A 23,131-nucleotide genomic window follows, 5' to 3' on the forward strand; every position below is an offset into this window, starting at 1 on the left:
ACGGTTTCAGCTCGGTGTTGAGTCAGAAAGTTCTTCCAAAACCTCAACGTTTCAAAGAGCCCGAAAGGTCATAAAATTTGGAATTCAAACAAAACTGTACTGAAAAATGCCTCTACATAGTAGCATTGAAGCGTCATCCTGCCAGACGGAATATGTTGCGTACCACAAATAGTACTTCAAATACTTTGTGTGGCTTGAAAAACCAAAACGAGAACATTTTACCCTGATAATTACCATAAATACCCAAATCCAGGCCTCTTTTCAATTAGTTACTAAACAACTACTTGATTTTTCTAATTACGACACGGTCAAAAAAACTGGCAGCTGTGGCTGTAGGCAACCTACATCCTGATTTAGTTTTATTAACTACACAAGGTTCAAGTCCCGAGTTCAATTCCACCCTCGGCCATCCCTATGTGGAGTTTGCATGTTCTCCCCGTGCATGCGTGGGGTTTCTCCGGGTACTCCGGTTTCCTCCCACATTCCAAAAAAACATGCTAGGTTAATCAGCGACTCCAAATTGTCCATAGGTATGAATGTGAGTGTGAATGGTTGTTTGTCTATATGTGCCCTGTGATTGGCTGGCCACCAGTCCAGGGTGTTGTACCCCGCCTGATGATCGCCAATCTAACAATCCGACAATCTGATGAATGCCAGGTCCTCTTGGGTAAATAAAATAAATGTAAATAAATGTAAATAAATGTAAATAAATGTAAATAAATGTAAATAAATGTAAATAAATGTAAATAAATGTAAATAAATGTAAATAAATGTAAATAAATAAAAATTAAAAAAATTAAAAAAATTAAAAAAATTAAAAAAATTAAAAAAATTAAAAAAATAAAAATAAATAAAAATAAATAAAAATAAATAAAAATAAATACAATTCATAAAATAAAACTAAAATTAGAGCATTTTGGATAACTAAAGAAACACTAAGAAGCAGTGAAGACCAAGCAGTCTGGTCAACTCTTAACATTAGTTGCTAATGCTAACTGCTAGCTAGTTAGCTAGCTAGCCGCAACCTGATCAGTTGTTTTATGTCTTGTCATTATTTTTGTAACATTTGAAGTACAGTAGTCGCTCGCCACTCTCACCATTTTTCTAAACAAATTAATTATTAATTGTGGCAGTTTTGTAGTTAAATATGATCATTAGTAAAAAAAAATATACATATACATATTTAACCAAAGTTTACATATTCTTAACCTAAATCAACCATTTTGAAGCATAAACATCAACAAATGAACAAAAATACAAATATAAGGCATTCAGAAGGCATATTCAAATCATATTAATATGTAGTATTTTACACAAGCCACTAGGTGTCAGTAATGTTACTGTAGTGACATACTGTAGTGTACGATGTCGTTCTGAGCTGCTGTACGATAGATTACTGTAATTGTGTATCAGTTAATAATGGCGACTGTTTGACCCTGGAACAGACTATATTTCTATTCCAACTATTCCCTGTGGGAAAATTCCGATGTTGTCCAGGAAGTGACTGTGTCTGACCTTTAATGTTGTGCTGTATTCCTAAAAGAATAACACGCATATGAAGACGTGCCATTATTAATCATAAACTGGTGCATGGGCGTATAATGGCATTCATGCTGTGAGCGACTTATTACAGTGTGTGTGCCACCGGAGTAGAAGTCTCCAACTTCACCCCCCCACCCCCCCACCCTACAATCATGAGCTCCATTGTGCTTCTGACTCAGATCACTATCGCCATGGCTTCATTGTGCCGGGAATCTGGCAGACAAAAAGCAGGAAATGGCCGGGAGTCACGCAAGCCATGTGGAGGGGGGCATGTGCATGTGTGTGAGAGGGGTGAGTGTCACCGGAGAGGAGGGGGTTGGGGGGGGGTTGATGTGCTGGCATCTGGTTTGTTAAAAGGTGACAAAAGGATCAACTGGAAGATGTGTATAGTCCAAACAGAATACGTGAAGGATGGGCGGGATAGCACGAGTGGTTAGCGGAGGTGGGCTGGATGTGTTGTTACCTGTTCGACGGTGAGCGGCGAGCAGATCTCCTCTCCTCTGAGGATCATGGAGCGCTGGGTCAACACCTCAGACAGCTGAAAGGAGTCCAGGCCTAGCAGCTCGCTGACGTTGCTGACCACTGAAAAAACATGGATGCTCTTCAATAACAATCTCTGAAAAATACTCAAAAATCATGAGAGTTGATTTCCATAACAAGCCTGAACAAGTATTTCTCAGTCACCTTATTATAACACAATTAGAAAACACACAAAAACAGGCCAAAGTACATGAAACCATGCAATTGAGGCTCAAATTTACGGCAAAAGAAGAACAACACTGTAAAAATGTAAACCTAAGTAAGATGAAATACAATAGTCTACAAGCAAAATGCTCCTGGAACAAAAGTAGTGACATTTTTCTCGGTTTAAGTCTAATTCAGTTTAATTCAATGAAAATGAATTACAAATCTGGTGAATACTGACTGGACAAATCCCAACTGCTCTCTTACCCCCTTTGGATGTGATCTGAGCTCCACCAGCAGTCATAAATTCAATGTTTCCCATCTGAAGTACGGCAGACAATAACTTGAACACATCTCTGATCTCCTCATCGCTGAACTCCATCACTTGCAGGGCCGACTGCATCACAAGGAAATACCATTGTTGGTGACTTTGCACTGGAAAATAATAATTTATGTAATGGAATATCGATATGTTTCTAAACTGTACATTATCACCTCAGCCAACATATGTGTAAAAGCATACTTCTTAATCAAATTATTATTATAAGTATATAATAAGTATAATAATAATTATTAGTATTATTATTATACTTATTATGTACAATGTACAATGTATAATAATAAGAAGAATAATTATTATTATCATTATCATTATTATTATTATTATTGTACTTATTATATACGTATTATTATTATGTACAATGTACAATGTACAATGTACAATGTACAATGTACAATGTACAATTATTATTATTATTATTATTATTATTATTAATAATAATAATAATAATGATGATAATAATAATAATAATAATTATTATTATTATATTATCATTATTATTTATATTATCATTATTATTATGGAATAATTATTAGTATTATTATTATTATATTATCACAATTATTATAATAATCATTAATATTACCATTTTCATCATTATAGTTGTAACAATTTTTTAATTTTTTTTTTATTATTTAATTTTACAGACTACAGACATTGCTTCTTGTAGAGTGCTGTATCATTCCATCTGTTGTTTTCTGAAATCCGCAGTATTTGTGCTTTTATTGTCAATTCCCCCCCTAAGTGTAACATTTACATATCATTTTTTGGATTACATGTGTCTAATCTTGTGCATTCTTTCCAAGATGTTATGGGCAACTCCTCTTGTCCCAGTACATCCTTAAAAAGCCTTATAGCGCCCCCTAGTGAGTGAAAACGTGTATGCCTGCTGGTTGCTCACCATGACACTGTTAAAAAGCTGCTTGTCATCCAGGCTGCTGTCCTGCATGCAGCCTGACTGGCTCAGGTAGTGATAAGACTCAGGACCCTCGGACAGTAAATACATATCTGCAGTAGAGACAGACAATTGACTGATTGTGAATTGTTATTCAAAGCAGGTCTTGTTCAGAAATTCGTTCTGATTTGTAAAAACACGATACCGACCTCTGTGGTCTTTGTCGGCCCCTGCTAACAACACGTAGAAGATGTGGTAGTTTCTTTCTCCTGGATTTTGTCGTACCACACGGTTCTTGAGGGCACAGAGTATGGAGAGGATAAAGTGCAAGAAAATGCAGTATTTTATTTATCGGATTAGAGGTGAAAAGTCGGGCGTGTGAGAGAAGAGTTTCAGCTAAAATGAAAGGAAACTGTGGTGAGACCAGCCATGTTGTTTGGTCTAGAGACAGTGTAGCAGGTAGCAGACATGAGGATGCTGAGGTTCTCATTGGGAGTGACCAGGATGGATAGGATCAGGACTGAATCCATCAGAGGGACATTACATGTTATAGACCTTGGAGATAAAGTCAGTGAGGCCAGACTGAGATGGTTTGGACATGTCCAGAGGAGACATAGTGAATATATTGGTAGAAGGATGCTGCCAGGTAGGAGGCATCGAGGAAGACCAAAGGGCAGGTTTATGGACATAGTGATGGACGACATGAAGGTAGTTGGTGTGAGAGAGAGTTGCAAGTTGGTGTGGCGGACCCAACCACTCACTGTTTGTGTTTGGTTCATATCGATTTAATCCGTCTAGGGCCTAACTCATTACTTGATTAATCGAAATACACAAGCTTCAGATTAATCAACAATGAAAGTTGCAGCCCTATTACAGATGTTTGCTGTTGACTTTTTGTTAGATGCTGGAGGAACACAACCTTACCTACCTTTTCAAGCAAATCTGATGGCCGAAAGTCAAGAGGAATAACACAAATATGTGTCGAGAGGCAGGGTACACCCTGGACTGGTGGCCGGCCAATCACAGGGCACATATAGACAAACAACCATTCACACTCACATTCATACCTATGGACAATTTGGAGTCGCTAATTAACCTAGCATGTTTTTGGAATGTGGGAGGAAAACGGGAGTCAAACCCACACATGCACGGGGAGAACATGAAAACTCCACACAGGGTGGAATTGAACCCTGGTCTCCTAGCTGTGAGGTCTCAACCGCCATGCCGCCTGCTATAAGAGCATTCATTCATTAATTTTCTACCGCTTTTTCCTCACATGGGTTGCGGGGGTGCTGGAGCCTATCCCAGCTGTCTTCGGGCGAGAGGCGAGGTACACCCTGGACTGGTCGCCAGCCAATCACAGGGCACATATAGACAAACAACCATTCACACTCACATTCATACCTATGGACAATTTGGAGTCGCCAGTTAACCTAGCATGTTTTTCGAATGTGGGAGGAAACAGGAGTCAAACCCACACAGAGACAGCCGAGGATGGAATTGAACCCTGGTCTCCTAACCACTCATCCGCCATGCCGCCAGCTATAAGAGCAGTTAGGGTATATTTACGTATCCAGTAATGCAACATTACTGAAGGATACAATCGATGATGCAGCCTCCCTGGATGTTTCCATTCTGGGAGAAATGGAGCTGGATGAACTTCCCGAAACGGCTGGAATTGTTGTTGTACACCGTCTTTGCATTCCCAAATGCCTCCATGATCGGACTGGGGACAAATCACAGAAACAAATGACTCCATTATCATCACACATTTTACATTTTCATATATATAATCCACAGAATGGTTTCAACCTGCTCTGGATGAGGGCCTGCTCCACTCTGGTGGTTCGTTCTGATGGAGGTGCGCCTGCAGAGTTCTGACTCATCACTGAGAGGAACTTGAGCAGCAGCTTGGTGCTCTCCGTTTTCCCGGCACCACTTTCTCCACTGACAAACATGTCAAAGTCAGACTATTGTACTTAAGTATTGTACTTAATGAATACATATTCATCTTTACCTGATGAGAACACACTGGCTATCGTGTCTCTTCCACAGGCAGCGGTAACACTCGTTGGCAATGGCAAATATATGAGGAGGCAGCTCCCCCATCTGGTGTTTGCTGTATAAATCCACCGAGGTTCCGTCGTAAAGGCCCTTGATCTGCTTGTAAGGATTTACGGCTGCCAGGATGGAACCTATGTTGGTCTGAGTGGGGGGTGAATGATGAAAGAATACATAATTCATAATATGATAATAATCAGTTTTGTAGAGGTACAAATGCATCAGGATGTTTATTATTGTGGTTGTTTCTATCTGCACTCTAAAAAGTAATTCAGAGCTGGAGCCTATCCCAGCTGTCTTCGGGCGTGAGGCGGGGTACACCCTGGACTGGTCGCCCGCCAATCACAGGGCACATATAGACAAACAACCATTCACACTCACATTCATACCTATGGACAATTTGGAGTCGCTAATTAACCTAGCATGTTTTTGGAATGTGGGAGGAAACCGGAGTACCCGGAGAAAACCCACGCATGCACGGGGAGAACATGCAAACTCCACACAGAGATGGCCGAGTGTGGAATTGAACTCGGTTCTCCTTTCTAAAGTTGTAGCCATTTCTAAAATTGTGGGACTCCAGCAAACCATAGTGAGAGCCATTTATCCACAAGTGGTCAAAAAATGGAACACTGGTGAACCATCCCAGAAATGGCCAGCAACCACTATTCCATAGTGAACTCGGGGTACACCCTGGACTGGTCGCCCGCCAATCACAGGGCACATATAGACAAACAACCATTCACACTCACATTCACACCTATGGACAATTTGGAGTCGCTAATTAACCTAGCATGTTTTTGGAATGTGGGAGGAAACCGGAGTACCCGGAGAAAACCCACTCATGCACGGGGAAAACATGCAAACTCCACACAGAGATGGCCGAGGGTGGAATTAAACCCTGGTCTCCTCGCTGTGAGGTCTGCGCGAGGTATGGTGCGTTCAAAGACTGTTCAACAAAGTGGGAATGCAGCTGTATACATGTTCCGACAAGGTGCCTTACATAGATGTTGTCTCTCTGGTAGCGCAGAAAGAGGTTGTGCATGATGGCAGCTTCATGCAACTCTGCCAGTGTGGACATGTCCTCCACTCCGTGGATGCTGCTGGGGTGCATTGGGTACGCCGAGTCCCGGCTTAGCTCTGACTTCTGCAGGTTGATCACCTGGAAGAACATAAGAACATCATGAGGATATAAGATGGGGGATATGTGAAGAAGGCGCTTGAACACAAACCTTAAGACAAGGGTGGGCAAACTACGTCCCGGGGGCCACATGTGGCCCACAAAGCGTTTCAATCCGGCCCCCGCTAGTTGCTTTTTAAGTATTTCAACTTTTCACCACCCCGAGTTCAATTCCACCCATCTCTGTGTGGAGTTTGCATGTTCTCCCCGAGCATGCATGGGTTTTCTCCGGGTACTCCGGTTTCCTCCCACATTCCAAAAACATGCTAGGTTAATTAGCGACTCCTAATTGTCCATAGGTATGAATGTGAGTGTGAATGGTTGTTTGTCTATATGTGCCCTGTGATTGGCTGGCCACCAGTCCAGGGTGTATCCCGCCTCTCGCCCAAAGACAGCTGGGATAGGCTCCAGCACATCCGCGACCCTAGTGAGGATAAGCGGTAGAAAATGAATGAATGGACAATACATTCACAGGCTGCACGGCAGTTGAGTGGTTAGCGCGCAGACCTCACAGCTAGGAGACCAGGGTTCAATTCCACCCTCTCTGTGTGGAGTTTGCATGTTCTCCCCGTACATTCCAAAAACATGCTAGGTTAATTAGCGACTCCAAATTGTCCATAGGTATGAATGTGAGTGTGAATGGTTGTTTGTCTATATGTGCCCTGTGATTGGCTGGCCACCAGTCCAGGGTGTACCCCGCCCCTCGCCTTAAGACAGCTGGGATAGGCTCCAGCACATCCGCGACCCTCGTGAGGCTAAGCGGTAGAAAATGAATGAATGAATGAACTTTTAACATACAAACTGGCAACATGACTTGCAAGTCGGAAAAAAAGGACATACGATAAAATTAGACAAATAATTCAAGGAAAATTATAAGCATAAAATAGTGTGTGTGTGTGTGTGTTAAATATATGTTCTGGCCCCCGGACAATTTAAACAATGTAAACTCAAAGTCACAAACATGCATGGTAGACATTCAAACAAAGGCCACTTCTTTACATACACGATTCAACACAGTACAATACTGCACGTATTGTTGCCCTGACACTGTCAATCAAAACAGACCAGCGGTCTAATGGACAATAAGAAGATTTGTCGCCCACTTGATGGATCCGATCAATACTGATGGACAATGCGGCTGTGGGAGAATAGGTTGTGGTTTTTCCTAATGCATTACCGCCGGCTCCATTGGCACATTCGATTGCATCCCAGTAGGGAATAGACTTAAGGATTTAGACCAAGACTGACTGACTGCAGAGTCATCACAATTGGTATCTAACTGTTGTAATGATCTGCTTAGTCCAGCTGATTGTGTATCGGGATTTAGACACGATTCTTCAGGGGGCAAAGGAACAAAGTAGCGTATTTTCTGGACTATAAGTCGCTTCGGAGTAAAAGTCGCACAATTGCAAAAGTCGCATAATTGTGGGCAATTTATTTTTCAAAGTACTTGACCAAAACAGACATTACGTCCTCTTGGAAGGCAAGTTCTAACAATAAAAGAATAGAGAACATGCTAACATATGCTAACACAATGGTTATTCAGCTACACAAAAAATAAACATGAACAGAAAAGGTGTCCAGTGTTTATGTAACATAAAGAGTTTTTTTATTTATAAGTCGCTCTGGGGTATAAGTCGCAGGAACAGCCAACCTATGAAAAAAAAGTGTGACTTATAGTCCGGAAAATACATTACTTGGAGCAACGATGGCAATAGCTACATGATACATGACAGGATAGCATTGTAGAAAAAATTATTTCGTTTGATTAATGTTCATGTTAAAGGTTAAATAACTGTTAATACTGTTAATTTTAATCTGGAAAAAAATAATTTGTCTACCCACCAACTATATGTGGTCTCTTAAGTTTTTATTATTTGCCATTTTATTATTATATTTATTTATTACTGATTGTTTTTCTTTATTATTGATTTGTTTATTTATTTTTCATCTTATTTTGTGTACAAAAATAAAAATTAAGATATTTGAGAACAGTGGAATGTTTTATCAGAGCTTTTCTTGTAGAAAATCGGAACCAAATCAAAGTTTATTCATTTTTCTGTTTTTAATAAATGCGTTTTTTAGTTGTTTTTTTTTTGGAAAACCTGATGCGGCCCAGACCCTAGCTCCAGTGGCCCCCAAGTAAATTGAGTTTGAGACCCCTGATATAAAGAGTAAATTAATGCATGTCAGAAGTAAACAAATGTATTAACAATTGATGTGAAACAGACAAAAGGTAAGATTAAATAATTTTTCAGACATGTGGAATAGTGGATTGTAACATGATGCACTTCAACGTAAACAGTGTGCAGCTCCCAAATAAATGAAACCATAATCATAACCACATTATGATTATTAAAAAGTAATCTGATGACTCTTTTTTATTAAAATTGCACCCTAAGCCATTTATTAGTATTATACATACCGTTAATGTAGAAGTGTAGCATCACATTTCATGGCAGTCAAAGACAAACAAAGAAAGAATGTTACTGGAGAACGGGCGTATGCTGAAGGCAAATGCACAATAACAATGCGGTCATCTGTGAGAATTGAAGGCTTCAGAGTGGACAGCGAGCACGTGCAATGATGTCATCAACCACGGTCATATTTATGAAATTACGCCTTTTTCTATGTCACAGGGACTGAAGCGAAAAAGTGAGTTATTTTACATTTGTTTGTTTTTGTTTGTTTCAGCTAAAATGAAAGGAAAAATATATAGGTTTGGTCTTGAGACTGTGCCACTGAGGAAAAAGACAGGAAGCAGAACTGTAGGGAGCAGAGATGAGGATGCTGAGGTTCTCATTGGGAGTGACCAGGATGGATAGGATCAGGAACGAATCCATCAGAGAGACATTAGGGGCCATTTGGGCAGATAGTATTGTTGATGTAAATGCCCTTACATGCTAATATTTGCTCTATGTCAGAGCTAAAATAAGCTAAAATTTAATTTGCCGTTATTTTATGTTTTTGTTATGCGCATTTGGAGCGACCGGAAAAAACACAGAAAAAGAAGAAGAGAAGTTATTTTACATTTAATGAGATCACTTACTTTGTGACTGATGCTACAGTAAACCTCGGATATATCGGATTCAATTGTTCCCACTGGTTTTGTCCGATATAAGCGAAATCCGTTATATGCGTATACCGGAAAATGTCCGTTTTACGCATATATCGGATTTATATCCGGTATATGCGTAAATCGGATTTTATCCGTTATAAAAAGGCACTTCCTTGACTATGTTTCCAATGTACCTGGACGCGCAGGCAACGCTGCAAACGCTGCAAATGACGTCGTATAGCGGCCTGTCACGATTCGGCGAATCGGAGCGCCACGATGCGGCCATCCGATATATGCGAGGGAAATTTAATGGAAATGCATTGGAACGGGACTGGAGATTTTGTCCGAAATAGGCGAAATCCGTTATAAAAAATCCGATATATGCAATGAATTTTTATTGGAAATGCATTACAGAAAAATTGGTTCTTTTTTATCTGTCCGTTGTGAGCGAATTTCCGATATATCCGAGTCCGATATATCCGAGGTTTACTGTATTATTATACAAGACCTTAAAAATGAACATCCTTCATTTCACTTGCGTCCAAAATGCAATAAATACATTCTTTTCATTCTTCAATTATAAATAAAGGGTGGCCAAGAGCGCAGTATAATCCTGGATAACAAACAACTGAGAGAGGATATGATTAGGTTTTCCTAACAAAACAAATAAATGACGATATATACATTTAATCAAGGAAGGAATGTCTGTTTCTATATAAATTCAACGACTTATTCAAGTGACTTTGGTGTATGAACCCACGTGAACAACATAAAGATCACATTTCACAAAGCAGGTATTTAGGAGCCTTGGGCAGTTTTTTTTTTTCAGGCCTCAACCATCTGACATGATCATAGAAAAGCGAGCAGGCGTTTAAGGTTTCATTGTCCCGTGTTTCATCCTAAATGCAGCTTTTATGTCTTTGGGTTGTATTGTCTAAGGTCATTCCTGGACAATCATCTACTGGCTTCACAACCACTGAGATTATTAACTCAGGGACTGTTTGACGCCAGGATGCTTTTTCTTTGGTGTTAGGGAGTACAGACGAAGTAATTAGAAAGGTCAGAGAAGAAATGGTCACACTAAAAAGATGATGATAATAGATTGTCCTTGAACCTAAATAAAACTAAAACTTCATTCATTCATTCATTCATTTATTCATTTTCTACCGTTTATCCTCACGAGGGTCGCGGGGGTGCTGGAGCCTATCCCAGCTGTCTTCAGGTGAGAGGCGTGGTACACCCTGGACTGGTGGCCAGCCAATCACAGGGCACATATAGACAAACAACCATTCACACTCACATTCATACCTATGGACAATTTGGAGTCGCTAATTAACCTAGCATGTTTTTGGAATGTGGGAGTACCCGGGGAAAAACACGGGGAGAACATGCAAACTCCACACAGAGATGGCCGAGGGTGGAATTGAACGCGGGTCTCCTAACTGTGAGGTCTGCGCGCTAACCACTCGACCACCGTGCAGCCCCTACAGTATCATATATAGAAAAATATCGGTTGTATGCACCGCTTATCCTCACTAAGGTCGCTTGGGTATGCTTGAGCCTATCCCAGGCGTCTTTGGGCGAGAGGCGGGGGAAAAACCCTGGACTGGTGGCCAGCCAATCACAGGGCACATATAGACAAACAACCATTCACACTCACATTCATACCTATGGACAATTTGGAGTCGCCAATTAACCTAGCATGATTAATTCTTTTTAAAACTGTGATTAATCTATTTTTTTAAGAATTTGACAGCCCTAATTTCATTTGCATGCATCATGTGTGGTCAGCATCCAGCAGCTTTATCTACCTCTGTATGTGCTTTAAAAATGTGGCTGCACTGTTGTGTACAATTAATTTGTACTATGTTTGCTTCCGTTTAATACCAACGAAAAATGACCTAAAACAAAGTAAAAAAAAAAAACAAAAAAAAACATGGAACTTTTCCATTGTGACTTAAACAGCAAAAATATTCCCTGAATATAAAAACCTACCAGTGCTTAAAAAGAGCTGCATTTATTTGAATGTAAAAACTGTCCTTTTGTTTTCCTCCACAGTGAAACCACACCCTGCTGTGGCTTTGTTCAGCCAGCTCCACTGAATATTCACTAGAAAAAAGGCGGGGTCACGCTTTCTGAATGTTAGAGTGCAAGCCCCGGGACATGGGACCACTCATGACACAGAGGAGTTTAGCTAGGAGAAGAAAATAAAAAGAGTTTGAGCGCTATATACGGAAGCTTTTTATCTAAAAACAACTGAAACATCCCAGTACAGTACCAGCTGACATGAATAATCAATCCAACACAGATGTCTTCATATTATGGCCGTGTGCGTGCCTCTCCCACATAATGGCTCCATTCACTAATAAATATAAAGTGACCTATTTTAAAGCAATCAATGTCTCATGCAGGATCCCAACAAGTACAGGACTCAACACTTGAGGGGGGAAAAAACTCATTTGTTTCATTAAATAAGTATAAAAAGTTATAGTTATCATCTTGAGAAGCAACAAGTTATGAGTTTTGGCCTCAGCATCACCTTGAAAAAATATATTTAGCATCCCTAATAATGGTACTACTACTGCTACTACTGTTTTTATTAATGTTTTAACTGTGTATAAACAAATGAATGTTGTATTTTAACGTATCTTTTACTCTGTTTACTTGTTTTTATTCAACTTCTAACTTTTCTGTAAAGTGTCTTTGAGTATTTTGAAAAGCGCTATACCAGGGGTCTCAAACGCGCGGCCCGCGGGCCAAATGTGGCCCGCAGGACACTAGTTTGAGGCCCCCGCCTTGATATGAAAGTTTAATGTTTGATATGGATGCTGTATGGTATTATATACCCAGAAAAAAATATTACGTTTGATTAATGTTCATGTTAAAGGTTAAATAACTGTTAATAGTTATCCTCCCTATCCGTGTGGAAGTGGTAAGTTTTTGGCAATTTAAGTTTAAAGGAAATAACTTGAAGGCTACCGTTTAGGTCGCTAGCTCTCCAGTTTGCGAGTTAGCATGTGTCTCAAGACCCTGCAGTTGCGCAATATGTTGTAAATAAAAAGAGTATAAATGTGACTATAGTCGTGTTTTGTCATGTCTACAGGGCTCTAATAATGCTTTGTTCATTTTAATCTGAAAAAAATAATTTGTCTACCCGCCAACTATATGTGGTTTCTTAAGTTTTTATTATTATTATTATTATTATATTTATTTATTACTGATTGATTGATTTTCTTTATTCTTGATGTTTATTTATTTTTAATCTTATTTTGTGTAGAAAAATAAAAAGTAAGATATTTGAGAACAGTGGAATGTTTTATCAGAGCTTTTATTGTAGAAAATTGGAACCAAAGCAAAGTTTTTTTTAATTTTTTTTGTTTTTAATAAATGCATTTTTTTGGGGGGGGAAATCTGATGCGGCCCAGTCTCACCCAGACCTGAGCTCCAGTGGCCCCCAAGTAAATTGAGTTTGAGACAACTGTGCTATACAAATAAAATGTATTATTATTATTAGAATAATCACTCCTCAAATAATAATAATAATATAGACTAAGACTACTAATAATAACACCAGAAGTAATAATAACAACACAATTAACGGCATAACTGCATGAATTTAACTGTTGGTTGACGTCAGATAAGAGGACCACTTCCTGCTTCTCTTTGTGTGCGACGCTCTGAAAATAACACACACACTGTTAATCCAGCTGGTGCCATCTGCCCATATAAAACACACACACAGATGGATGCACGCACACACACACACACACACACACACACACACACACACACACACACACATACACACAAGACCTCTTAGCTTTTGTGTACCCTCACCCATCCGTCTCCTTCAGGTCTAAAGGCAATGACAAATGCTGATGTGCTGCTAAATGTGACAGCAGCCATGTCAGCCTGTTCAAGCTCAGACGCTCTCGTCTCCAGAGGCTGCAAGATGAGCACTTTAGGCATGATGCAGCACTGCTGAAGTGACCGGTAATGGTATATATCACGGCCCCCTGAGGGGGGGAGGAAAAAAACGCTGTCAGGATATATTTACCAAACAAGCCTTGACTGACATGGATGGTACCTGCATGTAAAAACACCATTGTCCCAAAAAGAATAACGGATATGACTGGACCTGGTGAATGGGACAGAGGAACGCTTGAGCATTGTTTTGGCGAGAATAAGACAAATGGTCGGCTACCTTGAAAAAGATCAGGACCCTACTGAGAAATTTCCCACAATTAGTCAGAACAAGAAATACTACCAGAGCTGCAAATGACGTAGCAGCTGAAGACCGATGCTAGTCTGACTTTCAGCCAAATGATGGAACTAAATGATGATGATGCTATACAAGTGCATTATTGTGTATAGTCCTCCTCTTCTCTTACAGACCAGCAAAAAATATAAACAAAAAAACTGCAATTCAAAATTATACAAGCAGTCTATCTGCCAAGGAGATGGACTGTACTTTAGCTAAGGTGACTAAACATCCTGTTTTCATGTTCTGTCCTTCCTGTCTTGAAGGGTTTTTCTTTCAGAAAATTATGAAACTATCTTGGCTTTCATTATTTTTCACTGGAGCGGCTGATAGGATCGGATAATAGACGTAAAATTAGTTCATATTTATTTTAGAGCTGTTATTTTCTTACAGGACAAATTTTCTAATACAGAAGTAACATTATTTTTTATCATGATTTAATTCTAGAGATTTTAAAGTTAGTTTTGCACCTTTAAAACGTATTATTGTTATTATTATTATTATTATTATTATTATTATTATTATTATTATTATTATTATTATTATTATTATTATTTTTATTACATTTTAAAGGTGCAAAACGAACTTTAAATGTTATTGTTATTATTATGCAGATGATGCAGTTTTTCTATTATTATTATTAATATTATTATTAATAATGATAATAATAAAAATAATACTAATACTAATAATAATAATAATAATAATAATAATAATAATAATAATAATAATAATAATAATAATAATAATAATAATACATTTTCTGCATAATCTGCATAATAATAACGATAACATCTGAATATGTATCTTTGGTTATACCTAGTATTTTGGAATATCACAATTTTCTACAATACAAAGGATGCAGACTTTAAATCAGTGGGTGTCCAAAGTGCAGCCCGGGTTCCATTTGCGGCCTGCAACTGTTTTTTTATTGACCCGTGGCACATACTAAATATATAATTTAACAAGAAAACACAAAAACAGGGGAGCAAAAATGAAAAAATCTGCAGTAATTTGGCCATAATCTGGTCAAAATATTAACAGATAAAATGTAAAAGGTCAAAATTCTATGTGAATAATATATTATGAGAAAAAATAATATAATTTTAGGAGCATAAATATAACAGAAAAACAATATCATACCAACAGTAAAATACGGTGGTAGTAGTGTGATGGTCTAGGGCGGTTTTGCTGTTTCAGGACCTGGAAGCAGTGGCGGTTTTAACTGTGGGCCACATTGGTAATTGGCCAGGGTGGCATTCTCTGTAGGGGGGCGCCATGAGGAGAAGAAAAAAAAAGATACTCGGTTCTAATCAAATCCTCATGAAGTCAACACATATGTATGGAAGATGATACTCGTACCCCCAACCGTGATCAAACGTCCACCACATGATGTGGATGAAACACATGGGGAGGGGGCGGGTGTCGCTGAACCACAGACCTCATGTTAATTACAAGGTAAAAATATAAATTAAAACAGTAATTACTCAAAATCGTTGAGTAAACTTCCAGTATCTCAGTGTAATCAAAAGTTTACCTCAATTAACTTAAACCGCTTAGTATAATTACCATTTTTTTAAGTGAGTCACCAAATTAGTTTTGTTGTTGCTGGATGTCAATGTCAACCGCAGAAGAAACCAGCTAATGTTCTCTCTGGTCTGCTGTTAGATGGTTTATGGACTGGATGTGGAACAGATCCTGTGGACAGAAATAGCCCCTTCATACCCGCAGAGTTGCTTCCTATGGCTAATACTTAGCCCAAAATGTCAGTCGAAAACAAAGACTGGATAAGGGAGAACACACACACACACACACAAACACAGTTTTAACCTACTTTTAAAGCTATTTTTCATGCGCCCATCACCACCATACTCTCGATTTCCGACTGCGTGTAGCAGGATTTCCTCCAGACACAACCACGTCCATGCATTGCCAAACAGATAAGCATTCATTCTTGTGGACTGTGGAGTTACAAAAGGTGTTGATCCCACAGCAGCCCTTGTATGAAACACATGTACATGAACTTCCTGCATCCACACACTGGGTCACCCACTCCCTTAATGATGTATACTGGAAGGAGACAGGCTAGGGGAGGTTTTAGAGTCGGTTTTCTGGGTCCACTCGATAATTATTAATGATAGCCACCATTTTGCACAAAGAAAATAAAAAGTGAACAATGAATACTGTATGCTGTTTCAGATGACTGCCTATATACACTATACTGTTTGTGCTGTAGAAGTATCATAGTAAAATACACAAAATGTTATGTAATGGTAATGGTTTGATTTCATTTGAACATGCATCAGATTACAATTGAATGCATCACATAATCAGTTCACAGTTCCACATGTCCAAAAGGAGTAGGAAGAAGCAAAGCTTATTAAATCCTACCCCTCCATCTGGTACTTTTACAATCAGTAACTGTTACATTTGTTCACCTCCTGCTTTCCTAATATAGTTTATTTATTTTAAAGTTTTTTTTATTTTTTTGTTTTTCTTTAATTTTAATTTTAATTTTAATTTTAATTTTAATTTTAATTTTAATTTTAATTTTAATTTTAATTTTAATTTTAATTTTAATTTTAATTTTAATTTTAATTTTAATTTTAATTTTAATTTTAATTTTAATAAAATAGAGTTAGTATGTTCTCTGTAGGCGGCATTATGAATTATCCTTACTGACTTTTTTGCAGTACATTTTTTTTATTTTTTTTATTTTTATTTTTATTTTTATTTTTATTTTTATTTTTATTTTTATTTTTATTTTTATTTTTATTTTTATTTTTATTTTTATTTTTATTTTTATTTTTATTTTTATTTTTATTTTTATTTTTATTTTTATTTTTATTTTTATTTTTATTTTTATTTTTATTTTTATTTTTATTTTTATTTTTATTTTTATTTTTATTTTTATAAAAAAAAAAGTATGAGGTGATATGAGCATCCAATGACATAATGGGTACCATAGTAAGTGTCATTATAGTTATATGTATAGCAAATCATGACTGGATTAAGTAAGGACCTCAAACAATGCACAACGATGAGCCAATTCAAGAAACATTGTCAACATAAACATGTGGACTGATGAAAACTCATCAGTTCATTCAAAATAATGAATATATTCAATAATAACTGGTAGCACCAGTGCTCTATATGAAGAGGTTTCTTACTTACTTTCCCATAGTCGGTGGTGAGGACCAGTGATGCATCATCACAGCAACTGACAGTGGACGGAAGAAGCTGTTCTTTATGCCTTAGCCACACACGGGACCCCTGTAAAGAAATTAGTAAAAAAAAAAAAAAATTGTGATATAAATAACTCTAAATATGTTTTGCACATATGTAATAATTTTAATTTTTTAAATAATTTTAAATTCAGTATTACGTTTGCAGTAGGCACATTTTATTACGTTTGTGGGAAATTTGTTACATTTGCGGGATTATTATTACATTCAAAGCTGTAGATTTGTATTACGTTTGCGGGTGTAACACTCCCATTCAGTGTGGAAGTGGTAAATGTTTTTGACTTCTTTGTAATTTTTCCCCATTCCGTTTGAAAACACTTTCACATTATTTTGTCTCATATTACATTTGGGGGAAGTTATTACATTTACAGATTTTCACTTTCCCACATATGTAATAATTTCACATGTAATAGTTATTACATTTGCAGGAAATTCTGTATTACGTTTGCAATAGGCACATTTTATTACGATTGTGGGAAATTTATTACATTTACGGGATTATTACATTCAAAGCTGAAGATTTGTATTATATTTGTGGGCAGTTATTACGTTTGTTTCACGTTTGTAACACTCCCATTCAGTGTGGAAGTGGTAAATGTTTTTGACTTCTTTGTCCTTTTTCCCCATTCCGTTTGAAAACACTTTCTTGAAGTTGCTTACAGAATGAAAGTCAGGCATATATGTGATGATGTCACGGTGAATTGCAATATATTATCATAATTTTTTAAAAACAATACTGGCCCTGACAGTGTATCTCTCACTTTGGGGTCAAGTAGGGTGGTATTTATTACTGTTATGTTTACTGTTATGCAGACATATGAACTAACAATCTGATAACAAAGAGAAACAACAGGAATTATGAGTTACGTGTCTCATTTCCTGACAGCAGAAGAAGATCCATGGAAGTGACCGCATTTTATAGTGCCCGAAGAGAATGCCTGTCAGATGACTACACTGGCATTTGTCAGCATCACAAAGAAATGTTAGCCCAAGTACGCTTTCGTAAGTGGAAGACCACAGGGCGATTGCTTTAAGCCAGTCATTCCTTTCAACGCAATTTTTGAGTCACTAAACACTGTTAATCAGCACCAACGTGAAACATGGGACAAACGGGAATTGTGTCCAACAGAGCATAAAACTGAACAGATCAATATGCATGGATTCCGCTTGGTAACCTTATACAGTACAAGGTCACCACTTTCAGACATCAATCCTCATTAACTATTTAAAAGGGCCGGGGCCACGTGTCCAGCCACCCCTCCCCACACACTCTCTTACCCACAGCATAAAACACATTACAAAGGGACAACAAACAATAGCTTATATACTTATATACAAATGTGGCCCGCAGGACAGTTTAATGTTAGTGCGGCCCGTGCAAGTTTGATATGGATGCTGTATGGTATCATGCACCCAGAAAAAATTATTACGTTTGATTAATGTTCATGTTAAAGATTAAATAACTGTTAATAGTTATCCTCCCTATCCGTGTGGAAGTGGTAAGTTTGATATGGATGCTGTATAGTATCATGTACCCAGAAAAAAAATATTACATTTGATTAATGTTCATGTTAAAGGTTAAATAACTGTTAATAGTTATCCTCCCTATCCGTGTGGAAGTGGTAAGTTTGATATGGATGCTGTATGGTATCATGTACCCAGAAAAAATTATTACGTTTGATTAATGTTCATGTTAAAGGTTAAATAACTGTTAATAGTTATCCTCCCTATCCGTGTGGAAGTGGTAAGTTTGATATGGATGCTGTATGGTATCACGTACCCAGAAAAAAAACTATTACATTTGATTAATGTTCATGTTAAAGGTTAAATAACTGTTAATAGTTATCCTCCCTATCCGTGTGGAAGTGGTAAGTTTGATATGGATGCTGTATGGTATCATGTACCCAGATTTTTTTTTTTACGTTTGATTAATGTTCATGTTAAAGGTTAAATAACTGTTAATAGTTATCCTCCCTATCCGTGTGGAAGTGGTAAGTTTTTGGCTATTTAAGTTTAAAGGAAATAACTTGAAGGCTACCGTTTAGGTCGCTAAGCTCTCTAGTTTGCGAGTTAGCATGTGTCTCAAGACCCTGCAGTTGCGCAATATGTTGGTAGGTAAATTGAGTTTGAGACCCCTGCCTTAGACAAAACAACGCCTCCAAAGCCACTCCTCTATCGCCATGCTTTTCCCTTCAATTGGCTAATGGAGTACGTCTAAATGTGGCCCTGCTATAAACCACGAGGGACAACGTTTTTTTGTGTCGTAATTAGCAAGAAGAGGCTAAGTGGAAAGGAAAGAGGAAGGGTACGCATATGTGATCATGTTTCACCTCCCATTGTGTGTGTAATTACAACACGTGTCGACACATTAACACGCTTTAAAAGTAGGACCGTCTCTGCCTGGTACCAGCTTGGCATGTTTGGCCTACTCAGGGAAAAGCCGCGTCCATTTGGGAGATTATTGGGATTTATTCCATAGACATAAGACAATCAGGTGCTGTTATGTAACTGGAAATCATAGGAACTTGACTCAAGGAGCGTATTATTACTGGTAGTAGCTACTAACAACAATGCGGTCTCTCTTTACCGATGTCTAAAATATGTATTTTGCAAGGTCACATTTTAATAAAGTTTCACGTGAGCACTGATAAGCCAATCAGAGGGCTCCGGGACAATTTTCCTTGGAATTATTTGTCTAATTTTATCTGTAAACGTTTTATACTATCAGCTGTATGTGCTTTTTTTCAGGAGTACTTTAAACATCAGACCACATCAAACTATGTCATTTAATTTTACAGTTTTTTTTTTAATTTCTAAATAAGACATCCAACTTGCAAGTCATGTTGCCAGTTTGTATGTTAAAAGTTCATTCATTCATTCATTTTCTACCGCTTAGCCTCACGAGGGTCGCGGATGTGCTGGAGCCTATCCCAGCTGTGTTAATAATAACAATAATAATAATAATAATACATTTTATTTGTATAGCGCTGTTCAAATACTGAAAAACACTTTACAGAAAAAAAAATGGAGTTGAATAAAAACAAGTAAACAGAGTAAAATATAGTTAAAATACAACATTCATTCGTTCATACACAGTTAAAACATGAGTAAAAGTCTTAAGGCGAGAGGCCTTAAGACCAGCCAATCACAGGGCACATATAGACAAACAACCATTCACACTCACATTCATACCTATGGACAATTTGGAGTCGCTAATTAACCTAGCATGTTTTTGGAATGTGGGAGGAAACCGGAGTACCCGGAGAAAACCCACGCATGCACGGGGAGAACATGCAAACTCCACACAGAGATAGCCGAGAGTAGAATTGAACTCGGGTCTCGTAGCTGTGAGGTCTGCGCGCTAACCACTCCACTACCGTGCAACAGAAGCAACATTCATTAATTTTCTCCTGCTTATCCTCTTGGGCGTCGCGGGGTTGCTGGAGCCTACCCCAGGTGTCTTCGGGGGAGAGACGGGGTACACCCTGGACTGGTGGCCAGCCAATCACAGGGCACATATAGACAAACAACCATTCACACTCACATTCATACCTATGGACGATTTGGAGTCGCTAATTAACCTAGCATGTTTTTGGAATGTGGGAGGAAACCGGAGAAAACCCACTCATGCACGGGGAGAACATGCAAACTCCACACAGAGATAGCCGAGGGTGGAATTGAACCCTGGTCTCCTAGCTGTGAGGTCTGCGCGCTAACCACTCGACCACCGTGCAGCCCTATTTTGGATTATTTTATTATTATATTTTATTATATTTCATTTATCTCACAGATGTGGCATATCAAGATGCTCCTTGGCCGGGCTACAATAAAAGGCCACTAAAATGTGCAGTTTTACCACAATGCAAGGCATGCTGACTGCTAGAATGTCCACCAGGCCTGTTGCTTGTCATGTTAATTTCTCTACCATAAGCCATCTCCAAAAGTATTTCAGAGTATTTGGCAATACATCCAACCATCCTCACGGTTGCCTCTGATCTATTGTTCAATACCTTCCTGTGTTTGTGTATTCTATGTACACAACAGGAATCTGGAGATCTCCTGTCAGCTATCAGGGGCTTTTAATATATTGAGTCAAGATAAAATGGAGGCGGCACGGCGGTCGAGTGGTTAGCACACAGACCTCACAGCTAGGACACCAGGGTTCAATTCCACCCTGGCCATCTCTGTGTCCCAGAAGTTTAGTTTTATTCACCCTTTCAATGTCCACACCGTCTATTTGTATTTGGGTGCATGTTCACTCGTGCGTCCACTCCAAGAAGTTAACTTATCATCTGTTGTTTCCTCATTACGTTGCATTTATTAGCTTTCCCTTTTGTCAGGACTTTTGATCTGATCACTTGATACTACCTGCACTCGTGTCTGCAGCACCTCGTCCTGTGTCAGGCCCTGAAATATTTAACACTCATTCATTAGCACGTCTCTGGGGTTAGCTGTCGAAACTCAAGCCACCAGCTGTAGGATACCGTCATCTGCATGACGGGGGATTCTGTGTCAGAGATCTCGATGGGGCTGTTTTCATGACTTAGTTAGTCCCAGCAGTGTTCGATTCCACGTGCACAGTGACATGCAGCACGAGGAATCTGACGTAAACACCAGGCTGAGTTATGCAAACATCTGCTGACCAGAAACAAGGGTGTGGATTTTGACCACTCTTGCTACCAACATGCAAGAAGTAGTCACCAGGTGATTTAAATTGGGGTGGGGGGTTAGGGGGGGCTGGGGGGGGGGGCGTCTGACATGTGCCCATTGTGTCTCAGCTGGCCTTTGTTTGAGATATTTCCGCCTGGTTAACTTCAGAGCTCTCAGTCAGAGATGACTGCCTTTGTGCTGACTTTAGTGACAAGACTCTTTATGAAGATGGGGGGGGGGGGGGTAAGGGGGAGGAGCTTTGAAAGAACCATCTGTTGCTGACTCGGGCACAAACTTATGCAAAGAAAGACAAAGATCAGGACAAATGCATCTTGAGCTGAATACACATCCTTCCTTTAGCACAGATTCCTTATAGCTTAGGAACCAATAAAAACATGAGCCTTGGGGTCATAAAGGGTCCGAGGGCCGCACATTGAATAACACCATTATTATTGTAGCCAATATTATCACAATATTGTTGAAATTTTATGAAAATACTACAAACTACGCTAATCATGGTGTTCCGTTAATAACAATAATTACGATACTGAAATGTGAAAACAGTACGATACTTTTTTTACCACGGTTTGTCGATAAAGTGTACAGTCATGGTTCCGGGGCCTGACCGCAATAAGTGAATTTCGATTTTCGAAGTAGGATATATTATTAATGTACAGAATATTTTCATAGTAAGAGCATAGAAAACCAGTTTATGACTTTCTAAATATGACTTTTACTATTATTAGAGCCTTGTAGAGATGAAATAACACCCCTATAGTCGCCTTTACACTCATATTATTCTTTGTTTACACCACATTGCTCATTGCTCAACACAAATGCACAGGCCACGGGATCACGACAGGGGCGCCCACCGCTCATAGCATACAGGAAGCTACCTAGCTAACGGCAATTTATTTGTTTTAAACCCTAGGTTCCCAAAGCGGGGTACATCAGTTGTCATCGGTGGTATATGAATGAAACTGAGAAAAAAAATAGCACTGGGATGCATGGCGGACGAGTGGTTAGCACGCAGACCTCACAGCTAGGAGACTAGGGTTCGATTCCACCCTCAGCCATCTCTGTGTGGAGTTTGCATGTTCTCCCCGTGCATGCGTGGGTTTTCTCCGGGTACTCCGGTTTCCTCCCACATTCCACAAACATGCTAGGTTTATTAGCGACTCCAAATTGTCCCGCTGAATCACAATACAGAAAACAATG

The 23,131-nt window shown here is 38.7% G+C and overlaps 1 protein-coding gene across 1 annotated transcript in view; it reads right to left on the reverse strand.

The window, feature by feature from the left end:
* The window catches only part of myo10l3 (myosin X, like 3), a 74,683-nt gene that overhangs the window by 39,242 nt on the left and 12,310 nt on the right, over nucleotides 1-23,131 (reverse strand). Inside the window, exons 2-11 of the mRNA XM_058081747.1 lie at nucleotides 17,193-17,291; nucleotides 6,523-6,681; nucleotides 5,479-5,666; nucleotides 5,274-5,408; nucleotides 5,063-5,187; nucleotides 4,390-4,403; nucleotides 3,671-3,755; nucleotides 3,468-3,574; nucleotides 2,494-2,623; nucleotides 2,006-2,124 (exon numbers count right to left, since the gene is read on the reverse strand). Coding sequence (XP_057937730.1) covers nucleotides 2,006-2,124; nucleotides 2,494-2,623; nucleotides 3,468-3,574; nucleotides 3,671-3,755; nucleotides 4,390-4,403; nucleotides 5,063-5,187; nucleotides 5,274-5,408; nucleotides 5,479-5,666; nucleotides 6,523-6,681; nucleotides 17,193-17,291 — 1,161 coding nt within the window. The remainder of the gene's footprint in view (nucleotides 1-2,005; nucleotides 2,125-2,493; nucleotides 2,624-3,467; nucleotides 3,575-3,670; nucleotides 3,756-4,389; nucleotides 4,404-5,062; nucleotides 5,188-5,273; nucleotides 5,409-5,478; nucleotides 5,667-6,522; nucleotides 6,682-17,192; nucleotides 17,292-23,131) is intronic.

Source organism: Doryrhamphus excisus, chromosome 9 (genome assembly GCF_030265055.1).
Source record: "Doryrhamphus excisus isolate RoL2022-K1 chromosome 9, RoL_Dexc_1.0, whole genome shotgun sequence".
Taxonomy (NCBI): Eukaryota; Metazoa; Chordata; class Actinopteri; order Syngnathiformes; family Syngnathidae; genus Doryrhamphus; species Doryrhamphus excisus.